Source organism: Triticum urartu, chromosome 2A (genome assembly GCF_056163025.1).
Source record: "Triticum urartu cultivar PI428250 chromosome 2A, HENAU_Tu73, whole genome shotgun sequence".
Classification (NCBI taxonomy): Eukaryota; Viridiplantae; Streptophyta; class Magnoliopsida; order Poales; family Poaceae; genus Triticum; species Triticum urartu.
This window is the reverse complement of record NC_141874.1, coordinates 606,924,047-606,949,984: the sequence shown is the minus strand read 5'-3', so window position 1 is coordinate 606,949,984 and position 25,938 is coordinate 606,924,047. Positions and strand designations below refer to the sequence as shown.

At 45.3% G+C, this 25,938-nt stretch overlaps 2 protein-coding genes across 2 annotated transcripts; both read left to right on the top strand.

The window, feature by feature from the left end:
- The first annotated feature begins 343 nt into the window (after positions 1-343).
- Positions 344-3,500, top strand: LOC125533765 (wall-associated receptor kinase 3-like). The gene is made up of 5 exons (XM_048697122.2): positions 344-389; positions 835-839; positions 978-1,869; positions 1,987-2,130; positions 2,302-3,500. The coding sequence occupies exons 3-5, from the start codon at positions 981-983 to the stop codon at positions 3,498-3,500; spliced, it is 2,232 nt and encodes a 743-aa protein (XP_048553079.1). The 5' UTR covers positions 344-389; positions 835-839; positions 978-980.
- Positions 3,501-14,479: 10,979 nt separating this feature from the next.
- LOC125533764 (wall-associated receptor kinase 5-like) lies at positions 14,480-17,027 on the top strand. Its single transcript, XM_048697121.2, has 3 exons — positions 14,480-15,377; positions 15,527-15,670; positions 15,829-17,027. Exons 1-3 carry the CDS (start codon positions 14,492-14,494, stop codon positions 17,025-17,027), a joined length of 2,229 nt encoding a protein of 742 aa, XP_048553078.1. The 5' UTR covers positions 14,480-14,491.
- The last annotated feature ends 8,911 nt before the right edge of the window (positions 17,028-25,938 follow it).

Below are 25,938 nucleotides of genomic sequence, written 5' to 3'. Positions count from 1 at the left end.
TAATTTCCGTTGGGGAAATCTGTTAAATAAGAAGATTCAGAGATGTTCTTTCTTGGGGAATACTGTAGAAGACGATCGATACAGACTTGATCGCTTGTCTGCTCCGTTTATTTTTATGTACGAGGGAAAGCCCAAGCCTGCCATTTGGCCATGTCGCTGTGCTTTGACTAGTTCTCGACGGACCATTGACGTCGTCAAGAGGTGTCAGTGTATGCACAGAAAACTCGAGGTGTTGGCTGTTCTTCAGAAACACAACTACAGAACCAAGCTCGAAAGTTGTACGGTGCTCTCGCCTATCGGTGTCTTTGGCAGGGAAGATCCTGAAGCACAAGTAAATCCCTCGAGATATCTCTTCTATCCGACGAATATTGAACCCCTGCTTATTTCACGTGAGTTTTATCAACGTATTTTTTTTCTAGAAATTGTCTTTTACAAGCTTTCAGTTCGTTTTTCAATTTACAAGAAGTCTGAATGCCACGAACACTAGACGAATGCTGCTTATTTGTTCCCAAATACTCTGAATTACCGAGGCCAGCTAACGGCAAACACTAAATAGCGAACCAAAATTAACCTCTGCATCCTTGTGGCACGGCATGCGAGTAGATTGCTTAAAGCAGAGTTAATCAGTCGATAAGTAGTTAAGCAGACAAACAAACAGGCACTCGCTTCCAGGCTCCTGTTTTTTCGAAACGAGGTTCCCAGGCTCCATTCGTTAAGAAAGAAACTACAACGTTCACCAGGAGTTCCATGATTGAGTCTCTTCCTGCTTTGACAGCAGATCCTAGTTTGTTAAGACTTCTATAGTATTTTCGTTCTGTTATCTCAGAATGCTAGGTCGAGTTATGCTTGTATATTTAGAGTAACCCCCAAACTGAACCAACAACATGGCATCCATATTTCATGCGACCGATTATTTTTCTGAAACAAAAGGTTTCGATTTAGTGACAGTGTCATGTTTCCTTATTCTCCAGCCGAAGAATATGCAAGTGTTCTTGCAGCTTGGACTCGGTCTCGTATTGCTTGCATCACAGTATGCACCTGGAACTGCGGTTCCTAGTTCAGGATGCCGAAGACAGTGCGGTACTGTTGAAATACCGTACCCATTCGGCATCGACCCGGGCTGCTCGCTCGCAGAAGGCTTCGACCTCAGTTGCAAGGTCCAAGATGGCGTCCAGAAGCCATTCAAGGGTGCCTTTGAGGTGCTCGACATTTCTTTGACCGAAGGCACGACCCGGGTGCTTAATTACATCCTGGGGTACTGCTACAACACCTCCACAGGGAGCATGGAGTATTTTGGCCGATATGCGGGGTTCAATGAAGGAGATCCTTCTTCTCCCTACCGGTTCTCCGACGTCCAGAACAAGTTCACGGTCATCGGGTGCAACGCCCTCATCTTGATATACGACTTTGATGCCACGGGCTACCAGGGCTTGGGCGTCGCAACATGCCGCAATTTGTCTGACTTGGTGGACGGATCCTGCTCCGGCATGGGCTGCTCCCAGACTGCAATACCGAAGAGGATGTACTACTATGACATAGCCTTCTCAGAAATAGTCAACACAAGTGAAATTTGGGAGTTCAACCGTTGTAGCTATGTGGTACTGATGGAGGCCGCGGCATTCAAGTTCAGCACTGCCTACGTAAGCACAAATAAGTTCAATGAAACATATGATGGACGGGTGCCAATGATTCTTGACTGGGCTATGAGAGATGTGAAGTCATGTGATGTTGCAGAACAGAATAAGACGGGCACTTATGCATGCCTCAGCAGCAACAGCAAATGCGTGAATTCCACCAATGATCAAGGTTACATGTGTAATTGCACCAATGGTTATGAAGGCAACCCTTATCTTCGAGATGGATGCAAAGGTAACGATTAACTATGTATATATGCACTAACGCCCATAATACTGCACCTTGCATGTAGAGGCCCCTTTATCTAACTTATGAAAACTCTAATATATTGTTTTGCTATTTTTTCTGCAGACGTTAATGAATGCAATCACAACCCATGCCCTTCAGATGGTTTTTGTCGCAATATCGGTGGAGAATACCAGTGTTCTTGTGGACTTGGGAAAAAATATATCCAAAAAAGCAATACATGCAACACTAATATTGTCTTAACAATAGGTAACACACAAACAAATGTGGTCACCTAGCTAGACCATTAACTTTATCGCACTTTTCTGGATGTCATGACAATCACACATCTAACCTTAGCTAATATGCACCATTTATGTTTTATATACCATCCCTCTCCTCAATCTCAAAAATAATTGTCTCATCTATTATTGTTATCAGGAGTTACAATGGGAATATTCGGCCTAATGGTCATCATCATGTTCACAGTTTTTTGCGGGCAGATTATAATGCAAAAGAGAAAATTGAAAAAAGTTAAGCAGGAGTATTTTCATCAGCATGGAGGCTTACTTTTGTTTGACAAGATGAAATCAGAAAAAGGTCTTGCTTTCAATGTATTTTCAGAAGCTGAACTCATACATGCAACTGACAACTTCGACAATAGTAGGATACTTGGAAAAGGAGGCCATGGAACGGTCTATAAAGGGATACTAAAGAACATGCCTGTTGCAATTAAAAGATGTGCGGTAGTTGACGAAAGACAAAAGAAGGAATTTGGCCAAGAGATGCTTATTTTGTCCCAAATCAATCACAAGAACATTGTCAAACTCTTGGGTTGTTGCCTTGAGGTGGAAGTTCCAATTCTAGTATATGAGTTTGTCCTAAACGGTACACTATTCGAGCTTATCCATGGCAGAAACCAAGCATTGCAAATATCCTTTAGCACTCTCTTAAGGATTGCTCATGAAGCAGCCGAAGGACTCAGCTTCCTGCATTCATATGCGTCTCCCCCAATAATTCACGGTGATGTAAAAACTTCCAACATCTTGCTTGATGATAACTATATGGCCAAAGTGTCAGACTTCGGAGCTTCCATACTAGCCCCATCTGATAAAGAGCAGTTTGTCACAATGGTTCAAGGTACTTGTGGTTACCTTGACCCCGAATACATGCAAACATGTCAGTTAACAGACAAAAGTGACGTATACAGCTTTGGAGTTATCCTTTTGGAGATCCTCACGGGTCAGCTGCCACTGAAGCTTGAGGGGTCTGAGAAGCAAAGAAGCTTGTCATTGATTTTCCTATCTGCAATGAAGGAAAATAATCTAGATGCCGTGTTGGCGAGCCACGTGAAAGGTCAAGAGAGCATGGAGTTACTGACAGGACTTGCGGACCTAGCTAAGAAGTGCCTAGATATGTGTGGTGAAAATAGGCCCTCTATGAAAGAGGTTGCCGATGAGCTCAACCGATTGAGGAAACTTTCAGTGCATCCTTGGGCACGACTCGACATCGAGACAAATGCTGAAAACCTTCTCGGAGGAGAATCTACGAGTGGGTATGAAATAGAATTAAGCGGGTATCCAACGGGTGAAAGTGAGGACCTACCCATAAACCCAGGAAGTTCCTATTATGCAAGGTGAGTATATACATGTATAGTAATCTATTAAACCTACTACATGCAGATTGTTCCTTCTGTACTTCGTTACCATGTGTAATATTTATGTTAATTCTAAACCTTCTTACCGTGTGTATTATATTTTGAGGATTGCTTGTACCTCTCCTAATAGGGAGTCTATCTCTTGCAACTTATAAATTGCTATTTGTATTTTTAAAAACAATTCGGTGTGTGATGTGTATTCAACAGAAATATCCATTGGATATTCGGATACATGTGTATCCTAGACATACGAACATCTAATTTATACATACTTTCTACACCTACATATTACAAATGCATCAATATATCTTTAAGACCGATAATATTCTATTTACTTGTATATTTTAATATATGTTACAATAATTTTCATAACCAATCATTGCAAAAGGAACGTGCAAATAACCCATAAAGGTACGAACACAAAAGAAAATCATAGTTTGACAAAAAATAAAGCAACCTAAGATACTAGATGACCAATCTAAACAATAACCATCATCCATCATTGGTTGCTGGCTCTGGGTGGGTACATTATTATCAAACAGTAAAACTTAGCCACCTACACGCCTCCATAGTCATTTGACGTTCTCAATCATCAGAGCACTAACATGTACATCTAGGATTAACTGGGTCGTCCCACAGATCATTTGTGCTAATTATTTACCCGTTTCTGCCTGGCCCACTCGAGGCAGCATTACCAAGGCCGTTGCTCCATGAAGCGAGGAGACCAATTAGTTGATAAGCGCTCCTTTGGAAGCCTCACAACAATCAATGCCACTTGGCGCGCTCTCAGCCGCCCGCCACGTGTCGCGCTCTGGACGCTCTTTCTAGAATTTTTCTTATTTTTCCGCACACGTTTTCGGCTTTTTTCAGGGGGGGGGGGGGGTCGACGTTCCGGTTTTTCACCGCTCTTCCTTAGCTTTTGAATAAAATTTAAAAAGAATGCGTGAAAAAACGCGTTTTCGTTTTTTTCATGAGAAGTCACGGTTTTGCTTCCGCGAGAGGCACGGTTTTGATTTTGCCAGAGTCACGGCCGTGCCTCTCGAAAACGAAAAAATAACGCCTTTTTTGTTTTTTCCTTCCGCGAGAGGCACGGTTTTGCTTCCACGAGAGTCAAAGACATGCCTCTCGGAAATGAAAAAAAACATGTTTTCTATTTTTTTCTATCCGTGAGAGGCACAGTTGTGCTTTCGCGAGAGTCATGGTCGTGCCTCTCGGAAACGAAAAAACGTGCTTTCTGTTTTTTTTCCTGCAAGAGGCACGGTTTTGCTTCCGCGAGAGGCACGGTTGTGCTTCCGCGATAGGCACGGCCGTGCCTCTCTGAAACGGCAAAAAATGTGTTTCTATTTTTTTTTCTTCCACGCCAGGCATGGTTTTGCTTCCGCGAGTGGCACGGTTGTGATTTCGCGAGAGGCACGGGCGTGCCTCTTTCGAAAAGGGAAAAAAAATCCATGCTCTCGGTTTGGTTTTTTACGTCTGGTTTTTTCGTGATTTTTTTTCATCAAAACCTATCAACATGGGATCTAGTTTTGAAGATCTCGACGCGAGGAATCCAACGGTGAAAATGGCTCGAGATTTGGACACACGGTTTAAGAGATAAAACGTTTTGAATAAATGGATCTAGGAAAAAAACTCTCAGGTTGCGACAAGTGGCGCACCGCGCCACTTGTCATAACCCGAGAAAGGTGAGAGTGATCTTTGCAATGAGTACTCCTCAATTAGTGATTTCGGCGAGTTAGGACGGATCCTACATGGTGCGTAGGGCGCCCCCTAGCGTCGTGGTGCGCAACCCCCAGCTCACCTGCGCGCCTTTTGGGCCGTCCCATGTGGGGCCGAGGTCCCCATGATTTTTCTTTTTTCTCTTTTCATTTTTTCTTTTTCTTGTATGTTTTCCTTTTTCTTTCCTCTTTTTTCCTCTTTACTTTTTCACTTTTTTCGTGAATTTTCTTTTTCAAATTTACAAACACTTTTTTGTTCATCGAATTCAAAAAATGTTCATCAATATAAAAAAAGTCAGCAATTCAAAAAATTTCATCGAATTCAACCTTTTGTTCATCAGATTTAAAAAATGTTCACCCAAATTCAAAAAAATGTTCATTGAATTCAACTTTTTTTGTTCATTAGATTGAAAAAATGTTCACCGACCTAAAAAAATATTCATTAAATTCGAATTATTCTCATCATTTTGAAAAAAATGTCCATCAAACTCAAAATTTGTTCATTAGTGTCAAAAAAATTTCATCCATTTTTCAAAAATATGTTCTTGATTACAAATTTTTTTCATCAAGTTAAAAAATTGTTCATAAAATATAAAAAAATTGATACTTATTAAACATGCTCATAAATGTTTTTCATCAAAATAAAAAAATGTTCCTTGAAACTTTAAAAATGTTCTTCCTTTTGAATCACAATTTGTTTTGAGTTAAAAAATTGTTTTTATGACAATTCACAATGTTTTTAATTTTAGAACCAATGCCTAATTATTGTAATATGGAATAAAATAAAAACAGAAAATAAAAATGGAATAGTACAAAACAAAAATTAAAACAACGGGGGCGTCTGCCCCGCGCATGGGCCAGACCAAAAGGGCGCGCGGGGGTGCGCTCTGCCGCGACTCGGGGCGCTCCACGCGCCATATTTTTTTTAGGGCGTGCGGGGGTGCGCGCTGCCGCGACTAAGGGCGCCCCACACGCCATATAGGAGGTCTCGCGAGTTAGACGTCGTCTGCCTAACCGGGCCTTAGAGATCGAAGGCCCACAAGACCCAATCGAACGTGCGGAGTCTTCAAGCTAATTCTACATTTTCCATGCCCCTCAAAAAAAAATTCTACATTTTCCATCCGTCACAAACCCTAGTCCCCATTATTATTTTTCTCCAGCCATATCCCCGAGGTGAAAGCTAAGAGGAGACACCGCTTGTGTTGACTGTTTTTGTTTTGAGTGTTCGTGGATTGATAGTAATGCAACACGTTCGTTTTGCGCCCATCCAAGTGCACGGTCTGATCCGTTTATCGTTTCGTTTCATGTTTATCTATCCAAAAATAATTCATCCTTTTTTTGCGAATAATGCCTAAAAGAAATCTAAAAATATTTTTCCCAAGAGCTTTTTTTGTGGGGAGAACGTTAAAAAAACCATTCTATTTAAGGACCAAACCACACAAGTCACTCATTCGAATTTCCTAACATAGCATGGAAAAATTCATGCATAGAGACAAATTAACAAAAAAAATACCATACCAAATATGTATATTTTACATTTAAAACTGACACACACACACACACACACACACACACACACACACACACACACACACACACACACACACACACACACACACACACACACACACACACAAAACCAGCTATATAATTTCATCAAATATAGACGGGTGCGGGACGTGTGCCTTCCTAATCTAGTGCTACTATTCAAACTCTCCGCGCTTCAACCCGAAAACCAACTCTTAGCGCTTTGGCTCCTTGTAATCAAGGATCGCATACAAAAACAATGTGTACTCGCTACTCCATGGTTGGACTAGAAAAGAGGAATTCTTGCATGATCCATAGTGGACTAGGCCACGTGCCCTCCACCTAATGGCCCTCTTCTATTAGGCCTCAATCTTGAGTTTTTTATTTGATCTCTTTCATCTTTTGATTTGTTGACCATGACTATTGGGTTGGACTTTTGTTGTCATGACGATTTTTTTTCATACAATAAATTCCTTTGAGACTGGAAGGTGTTCTCTCCTACGTGAAACATTTATTATGGACATATTTGGATGACCTCGGGGATAGAAGGCATGGTGCACAGGGATATTTTAACATTTGTTATAGGAGGGGGAAATATACAACACATTTAAGGAGCAATTTCCCTGTTAAAAGCATTTAAGGCATAAATGTTTTATTTGACATACATGGTATCTTCAAAGGCAGCTAAAAGTATTTATAAATAATCTATATAAACTGCTATACAAATTATATTTTGTAAAAATATTTTTATTTGTTTTAGTGTAAATTTTATGTGAAAAGTACTTGGGCGTCTTTTCCCGTGTTTAGGCCACCCCAATTCCCTTCCCTATCTTGGAAAATGTGATCTTCATATTTATATTTCTATTCAAGTATAACTGGTTGGCTGTTCTTTTTTGAGCATTAGGGTTTCCCCCCTGGTTCCATTTTTATTAAATGAAACCAAAACCTGTTCACAAAATTTAGACTAAACTAAGGTAGGAACCCAGATCACACTACAAGCAATGAGCTTTGCTACACGTACAGGATGTTACAGGGATGAGGGGTTTACACGTACAGGATGTTACCGGGGGGGGGGGGGGGGGGGGGTGTTTAGAAAGTTTGGAAGGAGCCTGTAAAAACCTGTACGTCTAGCATTTTTGACAAGCAATGGGCAACCAAATAGCTGTCTATGGAAACCACATTCTTTTAAGATATCATAACCCCGGGGACTGGACACAAGAGGGGAAAATATAAAAGAGCAGCCTAACAAGCATGCTAGAGGTATTATGGAAACCACACTCCTTTAAGACACCACAACGCCTGGGATGCGACAGGTTGATTGCAAATTATAAACAGATTCCAGAATCTAATCTTAAGGGAATAATCCACAACCCTAATTTCATTCCAAAACTGATGTTATCAGCATTACCAACTTCCCATTTGTAAAAGGTCTTAGATGCAGATATGGCCCATGTTACACTCTTCTAGAAAAGAGAACCAACACCAGGTTTAGCACAAAGGACACTTGGTTAAAATTCACCAAAGTTCTCCAATGCCTAAGAGCATCTCTAACAGCCGCCCAACATGCGGCGCGCTAAAAATGCGTTTGCAGTGTGGCAATCGTCTGTTTTGGTACGGCGGGGAACGCTGGCTCCAGTGACCGCTGTAAACTTTAGCACGCGTGTGTAGCTCCAGCAGGTGCGCTAAAATGCAGCGCACGCTCTCGCACAAACAACATATGCGCTCCAAACACAAGTAAGAAGATCAAACACAAACAAAATAAATCAACAATAAATAGTTCAATTTCGTTATTACAACTCAAACAAATAGTTTATCTTTTAATACAACAAATAGTTCAACAATACAACATCAAACGCACAAATCATGATACTCTTCGTTGGCCATTTCATGCCCACCACTCCTCGATGAGATTCTTCTGGAGAACATCATGCGTTTCGGCACGTCGAATGACATGATAGGAGGCAACAAAATGGACCACCCAGGCAACCCTCCGCCGCACTCGTACGAGATATCCCAAGAGCTCATAGCGAGAGTAGTCTAAATCTTGGCCACGCTCATTCTCGATGATCATGTTGTGCATGATCACACAAGCGTGCATGATGTACCAAAGCATATTTCGATCCCAAAATCTAGACGGTCCTCTCACAATAGCAAATTGGGCTCACAAATCCCAAAAGCTCTCTCCACATCTTTTCTAGCCGCCTTCTGAGCATTGCGGAAATCAAGTTTTTTCTTACCTTCTGGTTTTTTCAACGGCTTCACAAATGTTTGCCAATTTGGGTAGATGCCATCCGCAAGATAGTAGCCATAGTTGTATGTAGGACCGTTTGCTACAAACTACACCGGTGGCAGTTCACCATTTACAATCTTATTCACCAGTGGTGACCGGTTGACAACGTTGATGACATTCAAAGATCCAGGCATTCCGAAAAAAGCATGCCAAATCCAAGTCTCTTGATCGGCCACTACTTCAAGGATTATAGTGGAACCCTTTTTTTGGCCGTGGAATTGCTCATGCCATGCCTTAGGACAATTCTTTCAACTCCAATGCATGCAATCTATTGAGCCAAGCATACCTGGGAAGCCGCGAGCTTTGTTCATCTCCAATAGCCTTGCGGTGTCTTTAGCATTGGAAGATCTCAAATACTCCTGGCCAAACACTTGCACAATTCCGACTACAAAGCGCTTGACACACATGATGACTTGACTCTCACCCATGGCCAAGTGATCATCAACTAGATCAGCAGGGATACAATATGCCAACATACACAAATCGGCTGTCACCTTCTGAAAGGTGATATGCCCGAGCTCTCCGGCGGCATTCCTCCTTTGCTGAAAAAACCGGTCATGGCTCGCTAGTTTCTCTGCAATGCGCCTGAACAACTCGGTGCTCATCCTAAACCGGCGCCGGAAGTACGACTCGGGGTACATGGGATTATCCGCAAAATAATGTCTGATCAATCTGTTGTGGGCATCGATCCCATCCCTCCAAATTTTCTGCCGACCCATAACCGAACCACCGTGCTTCGGTTTTTTATTGATGTGCATAGCTAGGATCATTGCAAGATCCTCCTCCTTTTTCATATCAAATTCTTCTTTGGAAGAATCATATGACGAACTCATCTACAATGTTCAATTTAAACTAGGCTATAAAAACTAGAAACAACATGCACCAAATTCATGTAAAAAATGTGAAGTTGAAGCAATACATACCTTGCAGGCGTTTTGTCGAACACCTTGCGAGCGCCGAGCGGCAGTGGGCGGCCGGGCGCTGTTAGTCGGAGGACTGCCGCGCGCGAGGGGCGGCGGTGACTAGAGGGAGACGGAGGAAGCAGCGGCGGCGCGGGGATAGGCCAGGGAAGTGCCGGAAAGGTCGCCGGAAGAAATGGGGTGGCGCGGGTGGCGCCGCCGCCAGCGGCTGGATGGGGTAGGTGGAGTTACGAGCGGGCGCTCAAGTGTCCAGTGCGCGGGAGCGGGCGCAGCAAATAAACGGCGCGCGATGGTGCTTCGGCCCGCGCGCTGAACTTGTTATGCCGCGCGCGCGGTTTTTCCGTCTCCGCTGGAGCGCCCGGAGCGGTAGCGCGCGCAAAAAACACTAATTTTTCAGCGCGGCGCTTATATAGCATGTCTGTTGGAGATGCTCTAACAACACTATCAAAATATCTCTTACCCCCGAAGGGCAACAAAGCCATATTGAAATCTATAATTATCCCCAAACCACAAAAACTTTCTTCCTAGATACCAGGCCCAATTGGCTAAATGATACCTGCGATTGTGTCTCATATACCCCCATCCCACCCCCAAAGTGGGCCATTTTGGAGTTAGTGGCATTTATAACCCATTTAGAAAATTTAATCATAGCAATGAGATAAGCATGAATACTCACTATACAGAAACAAAGCAGTGTGCGTCTTCCTCTATAGGAGGTTGACTATTCTTTCTTTAGTAAATGTTTGACTTTATTCACTAATTCAATAATGTACATCCAATCGTATGTAGTGGAAGAAAAATGAATGGTATATAGTGATGCCAAATCTAAAAGTCACATTAAGGGTCTTTGAAATCATTGCTGAAGGCCCGTCGACGACTAGTGACTATTGCTTCTGACGACACGTCACGGAAATTGACCCCAAAGTTACATTAAGGGTCATTGCATCTCGATGTTCCGTCATGATTTCAGTGAAGATTACAGAGGACCAAACCTATACCTAATAATGAAGGGACTATTGCTTCTGACGGTACGTCATGAAAATTGACCCCAAAGTTGCAAAATATTACCCAGCGATGCCATTTAATAAAAAACATTTCACACAGGGGAATCCCCCGCCTGGGCCGGCTCATGCAGTAGAAACGTCCTATACTGCGCTCTGTGCCGCGATAAGAAGCAGCGCGCCCGTTTGGGCTGGCCCATGTCTGGGTGGCCCATTTTTTAAATTTAAATTTATTTTTATTTTTTTCTACCTTAAATAATTTGGGACTTAAAAAAGTTTTGAAAATTAAAAAATGAGAATTTTGAAATAAAATGTATTATAAATCACAAAATATTTGTGGATTCAAAAAATGTTTGAGATTTTATAAAAAACAACTATTTGCTTATTCAAAAAATGGTAGATTTTTTTTAAAAAATGTTCATGAGTTTTAAAAATTTCGTGTATTAATTTTTTATTAAAATTGAAAAAATCGCCAATTCAAAAAATGTCCATGAATGAAAAAATATCCTAAAAATTCAAAAACTGACCGCGACTTACAAAATAGTTTGTTCATTCATAAAATGTTCACTGATTCAATGCATTTTAAAAAATCTTCGTTAAAATCAAAAAGATGTTCATGAATTTCAAAAATTGTTCCACCTATTTCCAAAAATTGTTGTTGATTCTAGAAATGTTCGCCGTTTCAAGAAAACTATTTAAAAAATGTTCACAATTTTTAATTTATTTTGCAAATAGTATAAAATGTTCATGGATTCGAAAAATGTTCTTGATTTTAGAAAATGTTCAAATTTTTGTAAAAGTGTTCATGAATCTGAAAAATATTCACGATTTCAAATATGTGCACGAGTTTAAAAAATATTTATGATTTCTCGAAATTGAGAGTGATAGTGTATCTCGTGATGTAGCAAAATGTGATCATGACCATTAGAGATTATGATTTTTTTTCTTACGTTGCGGCGCACATGCCCTTTTGCTAGTATGTACCAACTAGACTAACTTGAAAAGCTTTAGAAGACACCATAAGCCGTCCATCTAAAAGGGGAGACCCTAATATGCAATGAACATATTTTGTTATCTATTGCGTGACAAATTGTTGGATCATTATGTCGAGTGTAAGTGAATTTCTTCACTTTCCCGTGCCATGCATCCCGTGTATTTAGGCTGTGAAAGGCCATATTGGTACGATCAGGAGAGCTCCATGTGTAGGTGACCGACTTTCATAAATGTGTCATCTGCGTTTCCATACAAAAACAACTTCAAAGTGTTCAGAACTCCAAGACGAAAAGGAGAAAGAGACCAAGACGGTGGCAGCCAAGGCAAGTGACCAAGACTCCAATATATAAATAGACGTCCACCATGATGGGTATGGACATCCTCTCCAAAAGCGAAGACCTCATGAAGCCAATGACTAGAGGAACAAAGTAGATCCGATCTAGACACCCCGTCCAGATCGTCCACGCGCAACTCGACAAGCTGACCTGCAACTCGCCGAACATCCCTTGTACTCAATCATTGTAATCTCTATATCATATAATCTCGGACAAGCAAGAGTTGGGTTGTTACTCACCATGTGAGAGTCCGAACATAGGTAAAATTCTTGTCCCATGTCCATCTGATAATCTGAGGTGACGTGCCAGTGTCATATAAATTGCATGCGGTTTTCGCACCGTTGTAAGGTACCCTGTGAGAAACACCTCGACGCGTTACCCCATCACCATATCGGAAAAGAAGACCGAAAGCAAAAAATAATGAAAAGTAAAATTTGAGACTAAGCACAACCGCCACTATCATAGCCATTACAACACTAAGATATGCCGAAGCAGCAGACAATGATACACCGTATCAGGAGACGACGATCCGCGAGAACAAAATAACACAAAATCTTCGGTCCTAATGAAGGCTATATCAGGACAAAGGTAGAGACAAGAGATATTTATTCCATGCGCCGTTTCTTCACCATGAACACATATTCGAGAAAATACATTTCAATTTGCGGAAGTGATGTTCTGCTCTTGGGTGCATATGCACCTGGGATTAATAGTTTTTTTTTGAAAATAGAAAATAAATAAAAAAAATCCTGAGCATTGTTCAATGTTTTTCCAACCTGGGATGATAAAACATCCGGGGAGACCTGTAAACAAATCGATGTCCCAAATTGCTTTTAGTAATTGTCCTTATTAGAACATCATTTTTTTCCTCAGACCTCCACGACTATTTTTTCACCACGAAATTTTGCATGTCGACACAGCATTCAACAATGTTCTCTCCTATTTATTTCGATTTTACTGTTCACTCCGGTGCACACACATCCAAGTGCAGAAACTCCAGTGCATATGTACAGCTTATATTTACAAGGAAGAAGTTAATCAAACCGACACACGGTATGTACGCGCTATATGCAATTACCTCAATTTGCTTTTGTGACTCGGTGCTTGGGGTCGTTTTCCTCGATGTGTTTCGGCTGTAATCAACTCCGTGTGGAGCCTATGGAAGGTGGGAAACATTGGATGTTCCGGAACAGAGAACCTGTGTCCAACAGCTAATCCATCCAACGCGTGTAGGAGGATTTGGCGTGGCATAAGCGTGAATTGCAGGTGCATCCTGCTCAAACAAAGTGTCACCCTAGAGCATATTAGACTGAAATTACGATGTGTGTGGGTGTTAATTGACCAATTCTCCATTTGTTTGTTTGTTTCTTCGAGGGAACCAATTCCAGTTCGTTAAAAGAAAGAGTCACAGATGTTTCTTTGTTGGGGGAATGGAATATACTCTAGTAACTAGCAATATTTTTTTACCGCGAGTCTGCTCCGTTTAATCTCACGAGGTAAATGACGAAGTCTACCATGTGGCCATGTTGCTGTGCTTAATTTGACTAGTTCCCCATGGATCGACAGTTAACGTCTAGAGCTCTCCGTGTGTATATACATAGAAACTGGAGGTGTTGGACTCTCTCTGTCTTCAGAACACAGCTGCAGAAGCAAGCTCCAAACTCGTATTGGTGCTCTCGCCTCTCTCTGCCTGAAGATCATGAAGCAAAACTAGTCATGCCTCGAGATATGTTAGAGGTGAATTTTACATATCAATATGTTTCTACAGATTATCTTTTACAAGCTTTCGGTTCGTGTTTCGATTTACTTGTGAACATGAGTGAATGCTTATTTGTTCCCAAGACTCCGAATCGCCAAGGTCCAGCTAACGGAAAACAACAAATAGCTATCAAAATTAAGTTTCAGCACCCTTGTGTTTCGACCGGTGACTGTGAGTAGGTTGCTGAAAGCCGAGTTCGATTGGTTGAATCTGTTCGTGCTTTGATAGCAGATCCTAGTTTGTGCAGACTTATACAGCAAAATATTTCCTTTCTATTATCTTTGGATACTAGTTCTATTTATGTTCATATATATGTAGAGTAATCCCTAAATTTAACCAACCACATGGCCTCCATTTTTCATACAACAAATTGTTTTTTTATATGAAAGGATTAGTTGACAGTGCCATGTTTATCTGTTCTCCAGCTGAAGAGTATGCAAGTGTTCTTGAAGCTTTGCCTCGGTCTCGTATTGCTTGTAGCACAGTATGCACCTGGAACTGCGGTTCCTAGTTCAGATTGCCGAAGGCAGTGTGGTACCGTTGAGATACCGTACCCATTCGGTATCGGACTGGACTGCTCACTCTCTCAAGGCTTCAACATCAGTTGCAAGGTCCAAGATGGCGTCTCCAAGCCATTCAAAGGCGACTTTGAGGTGCTGGACATTTCCTTGACTCGTGGCACGATCCGGGTGCTCAACTACATCACGGCCTACTGTTACAACGCCTCTACAGCGAGCATGAAGTTTTTCGGCCGTTACGACGGCTATGTAGGCCGACCTTCCTCCCTCTACCGGCTCTCCGACGTTCAGAACAGGTTCACCGTCATCGGGTGCAACGCCCTCGCCTTTATATCCGACTACAATGGCACTGGCTATCAAGGCTTGGGCGTCGCAACGTGCCGCAACTTGTCAGACTTGGCAGACGGATCCTGCTCTGGTATGGGCTGCTCCCAGACTGCAATACCAAAGAGGATGTTTTACTACGACACAACCTTCTTGAAAGGGGTCAACACAAGTGAAATATGGGAGTTCAACCCTTGCAGCTATGCGGTACTGATGGAGGCAGCGGCATTCAGGTTCAGCACAACGTATATAAACACCAACAATTTCAATGACACATATAATGGAAGGGTGCCTATGGTTCTTGACTGGGCTATGAGAGATGTGAAGTCATGTGATGTTGCAAAACAGAATATGACCGGTATTTATGCATGCCTTAGCACCAACAGTGAGTGTGTGGATTCCACCAATGATCAAGGGTACATATGCAATTGCACCAATGGTTATGAAGGCAACCCTTATCTTCAAGATGGATGCAAAGGTATGGATTAACATCGAGTGTCAGTGTATATATGCACCAATGCCCATCAAACTGCACCTTGGATATAGGGTCCCTTTACATTACTTACAACTATAGTATTATGTTTCTTACTTACAACTATAATATTTTGTTTTGCTAAATTTCTGCAGATGTTAATGAATGCAGTCACAGCCCATGCCCTTCAGATGGCTATTGTCACAATGTCGGTGGAGAATACCGGTGTTCTTGTCGACTTGGAAAAAAATATGTCAAAGAAAGCAATACATGCAACCATAATATCGGCTTAATAATAGGTAACACCCAAATAAATGTGATCATCTAGCTAGACCATTAACTTTATCACACTTTTGATAACCATGCATCTAATCTTAGCTAATGTACAACAACTATGTTTTATAGTGTCCCTCTCCCTAGTCTAAAAAATAATTGTCTCATCTAATGACGTCATCAGGAGTTATAATGGGATTATTCGGCCTGATGGTTATCATCATGATCATTGTCTTCTGGGGACAGATGACAATTCAAACGAGAAAACTTAATAAAGTTAAGAAGGAGTATTTTCGCCAGCATGGAGGCTTGATTTTGTTTGATAGGATGAAATCAGAGAAAGGTCTTGCTTTTACTGTATTTTCAGAAGCTCAACTCATACGTGCCACCGACAACTACAATAGTAGCAGAATACTTGGAAAAGGAGGCCATGGGACAGTCTATAAAGGGATAATAAACAACATGCCAGTGGCAATTAAAAGATGTGCAGTGGTTGATGAAAGACAAAAAAAGGAATTCGGCCAAGAGATGCTCATTTTATCTCAAATCAATCACAAGCATGTTGTCAAGCTCTTGGGTTGTTGTCTTGAGGTGGAAATTCCGATTCTAGTATATGAATTTGTCCTAAACGATACACTGTTCGAGCTTATCCATGGCAAGAACCAAGCATTACAAATATCCTTCAGTACTCTCTTAAGGATTGCTCATGAAGCAGCTGAAGGACTTAGCTTCCTCCATTCATTTGCATCTCCCCCAATAATTCATGGTGATGTGAAAACTTCCAACATCTTGCTTGATGATAACTATATGGCCAAAGTGTCAGACTTTGGAGCCTCCATACTAGCCCCATCCGACAAAGAGCAGTTTGTCACAATGGTTAAAGGTACTTGTGGTTACCTTGATCCTGAGTATATGCAAACATGCCAGTTAACAGACAAAAGCGATGTGTACAGCTTTGGAGTTATCCTTTTAGAGATTCTCACGGGTCAGTTGCCACTAAAGCTCGAGGGGTCTGAGAAGCAAAGAAGCTTGGCATTGATTTTCTTGTCAGCCATGAAGGAGAATAACCTAAATGATGTGCTGGTTAGCCACGTAAAAGGCCAAGAGAGCATGGAGTTGCTGGCAGGACTTGCAGACCTAGCTAAGAAATGCCTAGATATGTGTGGTGACAATAGACCATCTATGAAAGAAGTCGCTGATGAGCTCAACAGAATGAGGAAACTTTCACTACATCCCTGGGCACGGCTCGATGTTGAGCCAGAAGCAGAAAACCTTCTTGGGCAAGAATCTATTAGTGGGTATGAAATAGAATTAAGTGGGTATCCCATGGGCGAAAGTGAGAACCAGCCCATAAATCCAAGAAGTTCCTATTATGCAAGGTGACTTAACACATGCATAATAATCTATTAAACCTACTACATGCACATATTTATGTTCCTTTTGGACCTTGTTACCATGTGTAATACTTATGTTTCTTCTGAACCTTGTTACCATGTGCATTGTATTTGGAGGTTAGCGTTGTTGCTATTTGATCTGATTGTGTGCAAGTTTTATAATAGACAATCAATCTATTACAAGTTGTAAATTATGAATACTTTTTTAAATCCTTTGACATGTGATGTGTGTTCAACAAAAAAAGGTTCATTGGACAGTAATAGTTAGGTTTTTTCAATACCATATTTTAGTTTAATTTTATTACAAGAGTATTGTTGACTCAAATGCCTCTCAAGGTGATGCAACCATAAAAAGTGTTTACCCAGCATGCACATAATCCATGAAGATCCGAAGACACGAAAAGGAAATTATTATATTTTGATAGAGTGAAAATAACCTAAGATACTAGCGGGCCGCTCCATACACTAAACCACATTCCATGTGGGGTAAACACTTCTTTGGCAGGTGGCTCCAGTTGGATACATGCTAATATAACGAAACATATGTGTGTTCTGGCCTCTTAAGAAAGCATCACTTGTAGAGCCAATGTGTACCTACTAGTCCATGGTACGCTAGTATGCCATCCACTGGATGTGCCTCTTTATATTAGACATTTATCTTGACATTTATTCCCTTTTATCTTCTCCTACTTTGACTAGGTGGGTGGTACGTGTGCAATTAGGTGAGGATTTGGCTGATCGAGCTGGTTGAACCGGATGATATAGCTAGATAGACAATGTGAACTTTGGTTCTTTCCACGGCCTGTTAATGGAGAAAGGAAAAGAACAAGAATAAAATAGGTACTAATGGCATGATAATCAAGGTCTCAATGAACCTAGCAGCAATTTTTGCTAAGTTAATCTAGAAAGTGTCAATTATGAGAAGCTAGATGTTGAGAATGGTAAGTATCCAATTTTCTCAGCGGAGCATGGAGAAATTTTTATAGAAAGAATGCGGGAAGGGTGATGTTTGAGCAAGGCGGATGGTCTGGACTATTGGATCATGTGATTAGACGGCCAAGATGGTATGGATCTGTCACTACTCATACTTTTAAAGGGGTAATAGATTTATTGACCATGGCAAGTGGGCTAGAGTTTTCTTGACGATTTGCTACATAGACATGGTGTACGATTTAACTTTTTCTTGACTTTGACAAGTTGCTACATAATTATGTTGGAATTAATTTCTTTTTAGGTGATGAAGGAAGTGATCTTGGTAACATATTCACAATGATTCATTTGCCTAATTTTGGATCTGATGGAATAAAGGAAGAAGCGGACAATCTTTCAGCTCCTAATTTCGAATCAACCTTTGCAGGAGAAATTTGGATCAATAAGGGAGAATAAGAAAAAATGTCCCAACATTTTGGCCCTTTACCCACCATCATGTCTTCAATAGGAGAGAAGTAGAATTGCAGAAACGCCCTTCCAGTCCTACATGCACCCAACACTCTATTGTCCTTTGCATGCGTTCATCGACTGACCTCCTAACATCTATTGTATGTCTCCATCATCTTTCCTCTCTAAAACGGAAGATGATTCCCCGCCTGGACCTCTCGAGCTTTCTTGCCAATGGCTCTTGGCTTGTGATATAGTCGCTAGGGCTGGCCTGGTTGTGTAGGTCAAATCACTGTTCCAAAGGGCCTCCGCAGTTTTCTCCGCGTCAGCAAGGATTGGTGACCACAACAGAGCGTCACCCGTGGACTCTCGACCAAATGTGTAGACATGAATTGATGACGGGAATAGAGGAGGCCACTTCTTAAAGAGGGATCCATCAGTTTGTTTCTATGATATGAATGCATTTGTTTCTCAGTAGTGGAATTTGTTTGACAAAGGAGAAGGTGAAGAGATAGATAGATAGATAGAGAGAGAGAAAGAGAGAGAGAGAGAGAAGGAGAGGGAGAGAGAGAGAGAAGACATGACACCTTGATGGGGGGTCTTCGGGGGAGGAGGAGCACCAAAATGCTTCGTGGAGAAGACATGAATTAGAGGGGACCATTGTGATGCAGAAGAAGAAAGGAATCAATGTGTGTGTGGGAGGAAGGGTGGAGCAAAGGGAAGAAGCAGGGTGATAACCCACAAGTATAGGGGATCGCAACAGTTTTCGAGGGTAGAGTATTCAACCCAAATTTATTGATTCGACACAAGGGGAGCCAAAGAATATTCTCAAGTATTAGCAGCTGAGTTGTCAATTCAACCACACCTGGAAACTTAATATCTGCAGCAAAGTGTTCAATAGCAAAGTAATATGATAGTAGTGGTAGCGGTAGCAAAAGGTAATGGTAGCAAAAGTAATGTTTTTGGTATTTTGTAATGATGATAACAACAGCAACGGAAAAGTAAATAAGCGAAGAACAGTATATGGAAAGCTCGTAGGCAATGGATCGGTGATGGAGAATTATGCCGGATGCGGTTCATCATGTAACAATCATAACATAGGGTGACACAGAACTAGCTCCAATTCATCAATGTAATGTAGGCATGTATTCCGAATATAGTCATACGTGCTTATGGAAAAGGACTTGCATGACATCTTTTGTCCTACCCTCCCGTGGCAGCGGGGTCCTAATGGAAACTAAGGGATATTAAGGCCTCCTTTTAATAGAGTACCGGACCAAAGCATTAACACATAGTGAATACATGAACTCCTCAAACTACGGTCATCACCGGTAAGTATCCCGATTATTGTCACTTCGGGGTTAACGGATCATATCACATAATAGGTGACTATAGACTTGCAAGATAGGATCAAGAACTCTCATATATTGATGAAAACATAATAGGTTCAGATCTGAAATCATGGCACTCGGGCCCTAGTGACAAGCATTAAGCATAGCAAAGTCATAGCAACATCAATCTCAGAACATAGTGGATACTAGGGATCAAACCCTAACAAAACTAACTCGATTACATGATAAATCTCATGCAACCCATCACCGTCCAGCAAGCCTACGATGGAATTACTCACGCACGGCGGTGAGCATTATGAAATTGGTGATGGAGGATGGTTGATGATGACGATGACGATGGATTCCCCTCTCCGGAGCCCCGAACGGACTCCAGATCATCCCTCCCGAGAGGTTTTAGGGCTTGGCAGCGGCTCCGTATCGTAAAACGAGATGAATCTTTTTCTCTAATTTTTTTCTCCCTGAAAGCAAATATATAGAGTTGGAGTTGAGGTCGGAGGAGCTCTAGGGGGTCCACGAGGTAGGGGGCGCGCCCCCACCCTCGTGGACAGGTCGTGGGCCCCCTGGTCTTCATCTTTTGCAAGGATTTATTATTATTTCCGAATAGATGTTCCGTGAAGTTTCAGGTCATTCTGAGAACTTCTGTTTCTGCACATAAATAACACCATAGCAATTCTGCTGAAAACAGCGTCAGTCCGGGTTAGTTCCATTCAAATCATGCAAGTTAGAGTCCAAAACAAAGGCAAAAGTGGTTGGAAAAGTAGATACGATAGAGACGTATCAACTCCCCCAAGCTTAAACCTTTGCTTGTCCTCAAGCAATTCAGTTGATAAACTGAAAGTGATAAAGAAAAACTTTTACAAACTCTGTTTGCTCTTGTTGTTGCAAATATGCAAAGCCAACATTCAAGTTTTCAACAAAGATTATGACTAACCACATTCACAATAACGCTTAGGTTTCAAGTTTACTCATATCAATGGCATAATCAACTAGCGAGCAATAATAATAAATCTCGGATGACAACACTTTCTCAAAACAATCATAATATGATATAACAAGATGGTATCTCGCTAGCCCCTTCTGAGACCGCAAAACATAAATGCAGAGCACCTTTAAAGATCAAGGACTGACTAGACATTGTAATTCATGGTAAAAGAGATCCAGTCAAGTCATGCTCAATGTAAACTAATAGTAATGAATGCAAATGACAGCAGTGCTCTCCAACTGGTGCTTTTTAATAAGAAGATGATGACTCAACATGAAAGTAAATAGATAGGCCCTTCGCAGAGGGAAGCAGGGATTTGTAGAGGTGCCAGAGCTCGGTTTTGAAATAGAGATGTCGGATTTCGGGTTCCGGCAGACCCTTGAGGTTCGAACACTGGGGTGCGTGCGGAGATTTCGCCTTCTACCTACCTGCACCCCTCCGCCTCGCTGAGATCTAAGCTATGGAAAGAACAGCACAAGAGACACAGGGTTTATACTGGTTCGGGCCACCGTTGTGGTGTAACACCCTACTCTAGTGTGTGGTGTGGTGGATTGCCTCTTGGGCTGATGATGATGAGCAATACAAGGAAGAACAGCCTCGCGAGGGTCTGCTCTTGGCTGTGGGGATGAACTGCTAGGAGGAGTTCAGTCACCCTTCTCTCTCTCTGTGTGTGTGATGCTACTCGATCTGATTTTCCCTCTCTCTACCCTGTGGGTGGCTAATCCTATTTATAGGCAAAGGCCCTGGGCCTCTTCCCAAATATTGAGCGGGAAGGGCAGCCAACAATTGGCCATTTTGAAGGGGAACATCTGGTACACTTATCCTGACTAAAGTTAGTCCTCGCCTGCCAAAGACTCTGGTGGTGACGCTGGCTTGGGCTCCACAATGACTTCCTCCCTGCCGTTGGACTGGTCTTGGTCTCGTTGCACCGAAACGGGTGCCTTTGCTTGATGCTCTCGCCTGCGCTTGCTCCCTTTGCACCAAAGAGGAAAGGAGGACACTGCGCGGGCTGGCGCCCGCCTGGCGCCCTTGGTCGTCATGGCTTGCGTCATGGGCACCTCGTGAGGTACCCCGCCTTGATCTCCCCGCCTCCTCGCGAGCCAGCCTGATGCGGCCGTGCTTGAGGAAGCTCCGTGTCGTCCGCCCCGCGAGGCTTGGCCCCTCGCGAGGGTCTTGGGTCTGTGTCGATGAAGACGGGCCGTGCTGGGCCCCCTTTGAGCCACGCCGCAGGCCGCAGGCAGGCAAGTCTAGGGACCCCCGTTCCCAGAACGCCGACAGTAGCCCTCGGGCCCAAGGCGCGCCCGGACTTGGCCGTGCAGGGAGGCGAAAGGGTAAGGGCGAAGCACCGCGGGCCCTAACAGCCTGCGGCCTTGGGCGCCGCGTGGCGGTTGATTGGACGTGGGCGGCACTGTTCCCCACGGCGCCTCGGCAACCGCACGGATCGGACAAGTCCCTGCATGCAAAGCGGGTCATGATTACCTGCGATCGTGGAGGTCGGCGGTTGGCCTTCGCCGGCCATAAGTACGGAACGGCGCACGCCCTTCCAGTCCATCCTTTCTTGCTTCTCCTTCTTCCCGGTCCTTACTCCGTCTTGCTGCGATGGCTCCGATCCGCCGGTTCTCGTCGGCAGAGAAGGGAAAGGCTCCCCGAGAGGAACCAGACCCGCTCCCGCCGAAGAAACGGCTCGCCCCCCGCGGCCGGGACGAGGGGGCCCATCAGGTGGTGTCGAGGCCCTGGTGCGAGCGGGCACCGCCGGGGTTCCCGCTTCCCTTGTACGCCCACATCGAGGGCCCTGAAGGAGTTGATGCCGATCGCCACGGGCGGCGCCGCCGTCGGCGCCGACGGGTCACGAAGGTGTGGGTCGTCCCCCCTGGGGTCCACACCGAGGGCTCCTCCCGAGAGTTCGTGCTCCGCGCCGCCATGCCTCCTCAGTCTTGGATTCGCCTTCCTCCCTTCTTCGCCTCCATCATCCCGCAGGGAGAACTCCTGGAGCTTTGGTTGCAGCACGCCGGCTGCAGCACCCTCGCGACCGAAGCAGAGGTCGCGGTCGTGGCTCCGGGTGAGGTCTTCATGACTCGAGGCTGGAGCGAGATCGCCCGGGTTTGCAGGAAAAGAGGCGCCTTCGCGATCCACTTGGAGTACGACGGTTCTTCGGTGATGTTCTTCAAGGTCTTCGATGCGAACGGGCGCCGGCTGGAGTGCTGCCCCAGGAGAGGTGGTCGGGACCCTGCTACGGCGAGGACTGGGCCCGCCGACCGCTCCCTTGGCGGCTCCTCAGGCGGCGGAGGCGACGGAAGTTCCAGCGACTCCGGCGAGCTCTTCGCGACTCCGGAGACGAGCAACGACAGCTACGAGCCCCCGAGCCGGTGCCGCTCTTGAAGCAGGGCAGGCTCGTCAGGCCGTCGCCGACTCTGATCTGGATGGGGTTGGTGCCGGTGCTTGACGGCCCACTGTTGATGATGGCGTCTTTTGCAGGGGCGCGTGTAGTTAGCGTCCCTTTAGGATCTGTTCCTTGCGAGGAATCAAAGACGCATCCCGTGGGGGCTTGTAAGGTGCCTGTGATCCTGTTTTGTTAATATAACCCTTGTCGTAGAATTGTGCGAGTTGCTCATTCCGTCTTAGCTTAGTTCTCCCTTTCGAACCTCACGAGGGCTTGGTGCTCTGCGCTGACAGGTCCCAGTCCCAAGGCGGCTTCAGTCGTCGCTGGTATGCCAGGTCGCGATGCCGTGGTCAAGGCCAGGAGGTGAGCGACCCGGGGTCCGGTAAGAGCCCCTGAGTCGCGATGCTCAGGAGGTCCCCTTTGGCACTCAAGCAGCCATTATTCGGTGATAAAGCAGAGCGGCGTCGCTAACACGGGATTGCATTAGGTGCGGGGATGGTGCCACGGTAGCTGGTGCTTCCGGGTGGCGACTTATCTCGAGAATCAAGGGTCGTTCTCTGGTGTGTCGCCGGGTCCGTGCATCGGCAGGCGTGAGGTTGCTCGGCGAGGTCCTCGCGTGTCCCTCCCCTCTCGCCTTTGCTCCCCTTTCTGCTCTATGTCCTCGGGTCCCGGCCCTCGAGCGAGTCTCAGCCGTCGCTGGTATGCCAGGTCGCGATGCCGTGGACAAGGCCAGAGGGTGAGGGCTGGAGAGCCAGTAGGAGCCCTGAGTCGCGATGCTCAGGCACCCCCCTTTAACGTGCAAGCGGTTCGCGCGGATGAGAGTGAAGGAGACACCGCAAGGGCCTCGCCTGACGCAGCTCCTTTAGGAGATCCTGTAGACCTATCATAGAAAGAACGAGGGGTTGCCATGACAATTGACAGCCAGCCATTGGTTGCTTCCGAGGGGCGATGAGGCACTGAAGGCTTGACGAGGTGGCGCCATGCGGGGCTGCCGTGGCCAGAGCTCAGCCATTCAGGTTTGTCGGCATTGCAGGAACGGACCCATGCGCAAGCGTCGTGCCATTTGGGAGCAGCTCCGTCAGTTGGCGTCAGTTGAGTGGGCAACTAGGTCAAACTCATTAGCCGCGAAGGAGTGGATTCATTCAAATAGATGCTGGGAAGGTGGACATCACTGGGTCAGACCCGAGCGACTTGGGGATGATGCAGCCTGAGGGGCGCCCCCAATAAAGTAAGCTAACAACATGAAATAAAAGGGATACATGCCGCAGGGACGGACCCACGCGGCCTGGGAATAATGCAGCCCTGGGGGGCGCTCCCAGCTGGAAGTGAAACTTGAAAGATGTCACCTGATGATGTTGAGGACGAAGGAGTGTTGGTGTAGCAGACTCGGTGGGCTGCGGAAGCCGACCCTCACGAGCCCCCAGGCCCAGGGGCCTCGGGAGGCTCCGGAGGCGCTGGTGGTTCCTTGCGGACCATCTCCATCTCTGCCAGGGCTGTGGAACGCCTGGCCTCTTGAGCCCCCATGATGCCCCTCATGAGGCGCTGGTACGTGGCAGCCGCATTCGGCAAGCCGTAAGGCATGCGAACGTAGCTGTGGGGTGGACCTTCGCAGCGCCCCACTCGCGAGGGCCAGAGGCTCTCCAGAGAGGCAACTCGATTGAGCCCTTCTATGTCGATGCAGATGCGCAGCCCACCATCCTCGCCTGGATGGGGAGCCATAGCTGGTAGGCGGCGGCCGCCTCTCATGACTCTTGACTCCTGTAGCTCCTGAATGGCCTTGCTGACGAACTCCTGAGGGTCTGGCTCTCCTTGCTTTACTCCTTCCTGAGGGAAACCTGCTTCGAAACACGCCTCCATGTGGTGCCCAAGCGCCTCCCTCGTGACCTTAGCCAGGTCGGTGGCCCTCTAGGGGAGAGCCCCCGAGCCCTGCCTGAGGAGGGCGCCGGGCGCGCTTTCCTATGCGTTGGAAGGAGGTTCCCCCTAGGCAGGCGCGGGCCCTGAGGGGCCTGCCTCCTGATGGGTCGGGCCGGACGATGTCTTCTTCTTCTTGGGGGCGGTCTCGGGAAGCCTCCTGCTTCCGCGATCCGGGTCTTCCAGTGACGCGGCCTGGAAGGCTCGTTCCAGGGAACACACCGCGTCCTTCTCTTCACAGGGCACCGTGATGACTCCGCCACTTCCTGGCATCTTGAGGACATTGTAGCCGTGGTGAGTTACGGCCATGAACTTGGCCAGCGCTGGGTACCCAAGGATGGCGTTGTACGGCAGGTGAATGTGAGCGACGTCGAAGTCGATGAGCTCGGTGCGGTAGTTGTCGCGTGTCCCGGAGGTGACTGGGAGGCGGACCTGCCCAATCGGGACCGTGGAGCCATCGGTGACTCCGGAGAAAGGCTTGGTCGGCTGAAGCTGGTTGTAGGGAACTTGGAGATTGTTGAATGTTTCCAGAGACAGAACATTGAACCCTGCCCCGCCATCGATGAGGGTCCTGGTGACCACCACGTTGCTGATGATTGGGGAACAAAGCATCGGGAGGACTCCAGCTGTAGCTGCACACTTGAGCTGATCTGCTGAGCTGAATGTGATGGCGCACGCCGACCACCTGAGAGGGTGCGTGGCTTCCAGCTTGGGGAGGACTGCATTCACTTCGCGGGCGAACTGCTTGAAGATGCGTTGAGAGGCTGGGGCTTGAGCCCCGCCCAGGATGCAGGCGACTGCGCGCGGCTCCTGGAAGCCCCCAGCCCCCTCGTCCTGATGGCGGTCCTCGTTTCTCCTTGGCTGCGGCGGCAGCGGATGGAGGCCTGCGTTGCCTTGC